Source organism: Mytilus edulis, chromosome 5 (assembly GCF_963676685.1).
Source record: "Mytilus edulis chromosome 5, xbMytEdul2.2, whole genome shotgun sequence".
Taxonomy (NCBI): domain Eukaryota; kingdom Metazoa; phylum Mollusca; class Bivalvia; order Mytilida; family Mytilidae; genus Mytilus; species Mytilus edulis.
The window spans coordinates 26,795,444-26,804,058 of NC_092348.1; the positions used below are offsets into that span (position 1 = coordinate 26,795,444).

The 8,615-nt window shown below is 33.0% G+C and overlaps 1 protein-coding gene across 1 annotated transcript; it reads right to left on the bottom strand.

Moving 5' to 3' along the window:
• Positions 1-8,615, bottom strand: LOC139523315 (heat shock 70 kDa protein 12A-like). Its single transcript, XM_071317188.1, has 5 exons — positions 8,405-8,615; positions 7,593-7,939; positions 6,673-6,891; positions 2,847-2,997; positions 1-1,556 (listed from the first exon to the last, which is right to left on the bottom strand). The coding sequence occupies exons 2-5, from the start codon at positions 7,914-7,916 to the stop codon at positions 679-681; spliced, it is 1,572 nt and encodes a 523-aa protein (XP_071173289.1). The 5' UTR covers positions 7,917-7,939; positions 8,405-8,615; the 3' UTR covers positions 1-678.

Sequence of the window (8,615 nt, forward strand, 5' to 3'; positions counted from 1 at the left end):
AAAGAAAAGACAGACTTTTATAATATAAGCAAAATATATATACATGATTGTAAAAAAAAGTGAAAAACATATACATGATATAGCTGTAAAATGTGTTAGAATAGATTTTTGAAGAATAATTATTCAATTATTCCACAATCCCTACACATATTTCAAACAGCTTAAAACTGATGATAATATCATAAACATGATAAAATCAGAACACTGGCGAAATTAAATGGATTCTTCTCTGTGTCTTTTGGAAGATTTATAGTCTTTAATTTTACGATTTCTTTTGCAGTGAAAATTGAAATGATGACAACATCAGTCTCATAAAACTTTGTGGGCTTTATTTGTACTACTTTACCTGTTTTTTAACCATAAATTATACATATGTACACTAAGCATTCGGGAAATTGAGATGACCACAATATCCCTTATATGAAACTGTAATGCCGGGTTTTTCGCCCTGTTTGTCTCTCGGTAGCTGAAACTTCCAATTTCGCCATTCCGAACTTGAATTCAACGTCAACATATCGTCTTTGCCCAGAAGGATTCGGGATTGGAACAGAAAATTCAAAAAGTTTTACACAGCCTTCATCATTAACGTAGTCTGTTTTGTCTTTATTTGTACAGTAAATAGCAATTGACACAGCTTTTTGGTTACTCTCGACAGTGTGATAAACCCGTGTCACAACTTCATCTAATGGCACTTTTTTTATTTATTTCCATAAAAATTTCAAATACATCCCTACATCGATCGCCATCTTCTCCTGTAACTCGTTTCTTTGGATCGTGCTTCGACTCGTCAAATAGCGGCCTGATACGCCTACCATAGTTATATCTTGTAAAACGCGATGTTATGAAATCTGGTTTATGACCAAATAAAACTGCTCCCTTCAGAACTGCTAAGACAGGATCTTCTGGTGAAATGATGTGCATGTCGGGAAAATTCTGCCGAATGATCTTTTGAACTAATGGGGATTCTGAAAATCCACCAACTAGTAAAATTGTATTCAGATTAGTTCTTTCCAAATTTTGTAATACATTAGATATTTCCAAGACAATAGTCTCGACAGCCGTTTTAAAAAATGATTTCATGATGACTGGATCAACTCTCATCTTGTGTCCTACCAATAATATCTGCCTCTTTGGTATCTTCCCTCCATTTGCATTGTTACTTAATTCAGATTCTTGTCTTGCGGTTCCCTCATTCTTTTTCCTTTCTTCCTCCTCCAAAAAATCATCAATCGCAGTTTCAAAGTCTTTTTCCAAAAATCGCTGACAAAGTGAATTTAAGTGGGACAATGGTATAATAATGTTTATCTTTTTACCATGATCTGATGCGCTATTCATTTTTCGTTTAATTGTTTCAAAATCTCTCATTAAGTCCATGTAATCCACAGTGTGTTCCTCTCGTAAATGTTTCATTACTTTCTTCCCAACAATACATTCCAAAAATTTCAGGAATTCTTTGTCTACCATAGTACCCCCACAAGCTGCTCCTGATGCTCGAGAAAGTTCTTCCAGATAGTCCATATTGATTTTGTGATGCGCGGTTATATCAACTGTTCCACCTGAATGAAATTCACTTATTAAATCATAAAGTTCCAAGAATCGGAATGTTTGTATTTATTGAAAAAAATAATTCCATTTTTCGGTATAAATATAAAAGGAATCAACAAAATAATTTGATGACTGATTTTAAGTATACTTTTAACTCAAGTTTCACCTAACAAAAATTTATGAAGAACTATATCTAAGTTCAGGTAGTTGATAATATGTTACTGTGAGTGTATTTAAGGAATGACTGTAATATTTTTTCTGTCTATGAAGAAATAACATAAAAAATTTGGTGCACACCGAATAACGCGCGTAGCGGGTTATTTAACCGTGTGTACCACATTTTTTAGGTTATTTCGAATAGACAGAAAAAATATTACAGTCATTTCTTATGATTTAATTCTAAATTCCATTTTAAACCGTAGAAAACCATGAAAAAACGTTGATGACGTCACGGTCACATGACTAAATTATGTCTATGGGCTGATAACAAAACAACGTCAGCCAATCAGAAGACGCGTTACATCCAAAATTAAATTATTTCTTCTTAACCAAAATTTTGTAAACGTTGCGTGGCGTTTGTTTTAGTTTGCTAAACGCTACAAAAGTTGAAACAAATACATCGTTTTATCAGTGTTAACTGACCCTGTTTTCAACTTAAATAATGCATGCACATGTTGTTGGTAAAGATAATTATTACGCGGTTATTATTAAGTGCGGTTCCTTCAACAAACATACGCAATACATTTCAAGACTTTACACCTTTTTTTTCTATTTCATATGTATGAAAGTTTAGATTATTACATACAGTGTTTCGTGATATACTGCTTATACTGTTAAATGATGGGTCCCTTTTTAAAAGTATCCCAACTATTGCCTTGATTTAGCAAGTTATTCTTTTATATTGTTGTTACGTATATACGCTGTGATAAGTACTAGGCTGGAGATTTCACTGCATTGTTAGTCTTTTTTGCAGATTGTTCCAATGTTTTCTAATGATTTTACTAAAATTCGAGGTTGAATTTAGAAACAAATGTACCGTTTTCCTCGGAGTTCAATATTTTTGCGATTTTACTTTTTTTGTACTAACAAACGATGAACGACAACTTCTAGACGCATTCTTAGCGAGTGCATGGTTTGTCAAAGTTTATGTAAACTTTGCAAACGTACGTTAGAAACAAATGATCAAAACATGTGAGCGCTTAGCCTTTGCATCGTTTGTGTTAGAAAGAAGTGCACTCTATATTATACTGTTTTTATCATACGTTTGCAGGTATAGAGAATTCTAATCTAGTGTATCGTACCTCCTAAATCAACCAATAAGTAATTGGTTCCATCAGCTACAGAAAATCCGTCAGGTGCCCCTGTTATTTTATCAGGTGGTAGGGTCTGACAATATATAGATGCAACCTCTGGTTCCAATGCAATGACAAGTCGGTCTTCTCTGATACCAGCCTATAAAACACATATTTTAGCAATGTTTTAGTTTTATCATTTAAAAAACATTTGACTCCTTTTTCAGTAAGAAATAGAGATGCTATATAACATCACACTGATGAAAAAGAATTTAGTAAATTTCAATGACTATTAATTTGAATGAATAAAAATTCAACTCAATTTATGACGAGTTTATGTGTCTAATGTGGTTAATCATGATATTCCTATTGTTTTTATGCTTGACAACAATAAAAGGCCTTCACCCTCAGCGTTATGTCATCATTCTGTCATTCTGCAACAACTATGTATATGGACTTTTTTATCTGAACTCCTTGATATATTGAGGTGCGTTTTAGTCTATGAGCTTACTATGATGAGTAAACATTTCATTTACGTTTGGTTCTGCTCTTCTTATTTTTGCCGAAACAATGGGCTTTAGACTTTAAACATTATGTGACCTTTTAAGAGCTTTTTCTAGATACCTCCATATGTTGAGCTGACTTTTAGTATGTGAGTATACTATTAGGAATTACAGATCGAGTTTAAGTTTTTTTCTGCACTAATATATTTGACGTCGAAACAGCTGGCTTTACACATTTTGTACAAATAACAGTTATACGGACTTTTTCCCCAAATACTTTCACATATTGAGCTGAGTTTGTGAGTCTTCTTTGATTAGTTACTGAACCAAATTATGTTTGGATCCGCTCCACTTATTAGTGACGAAATAATGGACATTTGACGTTTTGAAATTGTGAATTGGAAGTTATACAGACATTTATTCTCAAATTTCAACTCTTTCAATTGCTTCAAGTTTTTAAGTGAACGTGGCTTTTCGTGTCGTTCGGAAACATCTAGCTTCTGTTATATTAGACGGTATAACAGTTTTTCGCTTTCGATTTATTTTTAAAAAAATCAGATCTCATATCAATTGTATTTTAGATATTCTGGTCCCTGGATCTAAGTTCAATGACTTTTCTAAAGTTGTGTAATGTTTCAAGCGTGTTATTCGTCATATGATTACAGATAAAATGAGTAAATCTGCAAAAGAATATTCACCCAAAAATTTAACCAAAGCCCTTTTAATTGCTCTGATACATTCGAAAAACACCAAATGTCACAAAATATATAAGAATATATTGTAACGTTCAAGGGTTTTCTTGTCAAGATGTACACCCGTAGTTACTTTTGTGGGCCTCCGGTGAAGGAAGTAACAATAAAAATCATAATGGAAGTTCATTAAGTGTATTGTTTCTCTTTAATAATACATCAAAACAGTGTTCATGAAACACAATACGTTTATAATTATATACAATACGGCAAGGTGCATTACTCGCACCAAGTTTAATAAAAACAATTCTCCTAACGCGCAACGCAAGAAGATCTACTTGGTGCACTGCATTCAAATACTCTGTATACTTGGTGCATGCAAATCTACTTGGTGCACTGCATTCAAATACTCATATATAGATTTAAAGAAGTCAGTATATAATATAAGGTCAAAGTAAGCTTTTTCTTCTGTAACATACGAATCAGAAAACAACAACGGACATGTATCAAGTGCGTAAATAAACTCATCATAGATACTAGGACTAAATTTTGTATATACGCCAGACGCGCGTTTCGTCTACAAAAGACTCATCAGTGACGCTCGAATCCAAAAAAGTTAAAAAGGCCAAATAAAGTACGAAGTTGAAGAGCATTAAGGACCAAAATTCCTAAAAGTTATGCCAAATATAGCTAAGGTAAAATTGAGAATGGAAATAGGGAATGTGCCAAAGAGACAACAACCCGACCATAGAAAAAAACAACAGCAGAAGGTCACCAACAGGTCTTCAATGTAGCGAGAAATTCCCGCACCTGGAGGCGTCCTTCAGCTGGCCCCTAAACAAATATATACTAGTTCAGTGATAATGAACGCCATGCTAATTTCCAAATTGTACACAAGAAACTAAAATTAAAATAATACAAGACTAACAAAGGCCAGAGGCTCCTGACTTGGGACAGGCGCAAAAATGTGGCGGGGTTAAACATGTTTGTGAGATCTCAACCCCCCCCCCCCCCCTATACATCTAGCCAATGTAGAAAAGTAAACGTATAACAATACGCACATTAAAATTCAGTTCAAAAGAAGTCCGAGTCTGATGTCAGAAGATGTAACAAAAGAAAATAAACAAAATGACAATAATACATAAATAACAACAGACTACTAGCAGTTAACTGACATGCCAGCTCCAGACTTCAATCAAACTGACTGAAAGATTATGATTTCATCATATGAACATCAGGCACAATCCTTCCCGTTAGAGGTTTGGTATCATACCATCATAACATATATGAGAAGAACATAACATGCCAACAAGGTAGTCTATACCGGAGGTAGAAAAGCCTTAGTTTTTCAAAAATCCAAAATTTTGAAAACAGCTAATTTATAAATATAACCATATCAATGATCATTCATGTCAGAACAAAAAGTGCTGACTACTGGGCTTGTGATACCCTCGGGGAAATACAGAGACCACAGTAAAATATCAGCTTTCAAATCACCGGGGCGTAACAATATTTATTCTTTTGATATTTTCATCCAAACCCAACTTCGAATATTTTATCATTTATGTTTGAGGTAATCTCATATGACCTCTAAAATCCAAAGCTGTTACCGACATTGACACTATTGTGATTCAACTTATTGCAAAAACGTAAATCAAAAGTAGTTTTGATATTGGAATAAAGCACGTCCTAACATAACCATAAGCCTATTTGGCTGGCTGCAAATTACTTGTATATATGAAAGTAATTGTTTGTTATAATTCAGGTTGCATTTTAATATTAAAATATTCATTCATTCATAGTCGACAGAGGAACTGGGGAACTGTCGCATTGGCAATGATATACCACATCGTTTTATATTCATAACCTTTTTCTAAATTTCCCACAATTTATAATACAAACTTTAACAATACAGTAATGCCTGATATAAGTATTTAATTTTCATGATTTTAAAACTTAACCCTCTTTCTGTCGGAGGGACACATAGGTCCAAACCGACTGTGCCGGAGGGACACATATGTCCATGTTTTAATTTATGCAAGCTTCTCATCATTGCTGTATTATTTTAAAATCAAAGACCGAAAATTTAAAAGTGTAATATTTTTCTACAATGGCTCTCAAATGTAACAGTCATTACGGCATGACGTCATATATCGAATGACGTCATTGTTTTGGCATTTCACGTCACAAACGTCCATCGGTCGTATTTTTTGGCATATGAAATGCAACCCTGAAAAAACAACTGGCAACAAGAGGGTTAAAGTCAAATGGTGGTCTGTCCATCTTCAAAGAAAGCTTGTTCACTGCAGTAATGGCAACCGTCATTTAACAGTAGAATTGTGAATTTTGGCAGCCTTTTGGAATAATTATCACGAAAATAAACATAGATAAAGTGCATTATACGCTTTAAATTAATATATAAATTATAGTGTACTCCAGGTTTTTAGTGGAGTTCGTGTTGTTTCTTATTTATTATGTATAACTGTTGATGTAAATGTCTTTTTGTTTTACGAGTCTTTGTTTACTCATTGGTTTTGATTGTTATTGTCTTATAGCTTTAACGTTAACTCGTTTCAACTTCCATTGGTGCTTAAAAAATAACCTCAAGTTACAATTTTAATTGCATTTTGACATTTGAAATACCTTAATCGCACTTATTCTCATAAACTCTTTTGCATTGTCGTTCCATATTGCTGGTACTGTCAATACCCATTTGATTTCATTCGACTTTATCGGTACGTCCCGCTTCAAAATCTGTTCCATCAAACTTTGCATTAACGCCTGAATAGCTAGTGCAAACACTTCAATAGCTGGAAAAGTATTACCTTTGCCGTCAGTTATTTCCATGTCTTTGGATATTATCTTCAAAACACAGAAACTTTATTAATAAACCATACTCAACATGAAAAATACGAAACAATTCAAACGAGAAAATTTGCAGCCAAATTCATAACAAAACAATTTACGAAAAACAAACATGACAAACTACAACCACTGAATAAAATGACTTTGGACAAGTGAAATAATATATGTGGTGTGATTAAATATGTTTGTGAACGGACAACATCTCCTCACAAGGGTCAGTGGTGTAACAGCTTAATATAAGAACTTAATATAAGAATCAGTTAATGATTTACCACAATAAATATGTAGAAAGCACAAAAACAATACCAACAAAACAATGACACTTAGCCCCGATGTAATAGTATTCGCACTTACTGAAAGCCAAATCAAAGCTACTAAATTAAATAAACGATCAATCAGTTCTAATTTAACGGTTTTATATTAAAGACCTCGTACTTTTCATAATCAGTCTGGGAAACATGTAACCTTGTGCATTTTAAAAATTCCAAAAATTCAAATGATCACATTTATATAATGCATGCACACACGACAACTCGTGATGATAACCGTAATAACAAATCTATAAAAGAGTAGTTTTCTTTGGTTAAAAAATGTGATTTTTTAATTTTACTAAGATTTAAATTTAACTTAGACGAACATCGAATATATCCATCTTTTAATCAGAGGCAGCTTTAGATATTAATGAATTTCATACATACCTCGCTGTTGTGAAGCACCATTTTGAATCTGTCAAAGAAGTAATACTTATCCGCTTCGTTTCCTAAGATTGAATCTTCATATGCATTCTCTGCATCAAAACCAAATGAATCAAATTCCTTAGTATCCTTATTGATAAGAATACATGTTTGAGTTTTTAATGACAACAGAGATTTCGAACCCGAGTTCCAAACCTGATTTGAGTGGATATTTAGTTTATCTACCTCATATTCTTTTTTAAAAGAGTATGCATATCCGGAATATGTGGTTCCAATATCAATTGCTACCACCATTAAAATGTTACAACCAGCTTCGTCTGTAGTCATTCTTATGACTATGTTATTCACTACTGAAAATAATAATGATTGTCAAAGTATTAAATATAAATTTGATGTATTATGAAGGATATATTTATTGTGTTCATCATAAACAATTTTGGTACATAATACTAAAAGGCGATGACGTTTGGTTGTCAACGAAAAAACAAAGTTTTATTGACCGCGTTGCCAGCAACAATAGTTCACTGTAATATTTAATGAAGAGCAAAACCCCTGCCGTATAGTTGACTATCGACAGTTTACAACAAATAAATTGAAATATAAATATTGAAGACAACAAGTAGCGACAACCAACAAATTACAATCACCTGACAAGGGTAAGGTATATGAAGAATTTGGCGGGGTTAAACATATTTGTGAACGGACCACTCTACCGTAACATAAAAATAGCCAAATTGACACCGTGCACAATTTCCCTTTAAATTGTTTGTTTTACACAAAATGTTTCTTTCTTGAGTAAAAACAAAAGTTCTCACCAGATAATACTTCAAATTAGTTCCTCAATCGGGTTTGATCTAATAAAAATAACTGTTGTCCTTGTTTTTACACTTCTGGATAATGATAATGAGGTATACACATCGTATGAATAGCCTACGGCACAAACATTAGTGTTAGAATATAATCAATTATACAGTTTATTTTGTGCCTAAAATATCTATCACAACCCTAGTTATACATTTTAGGCAT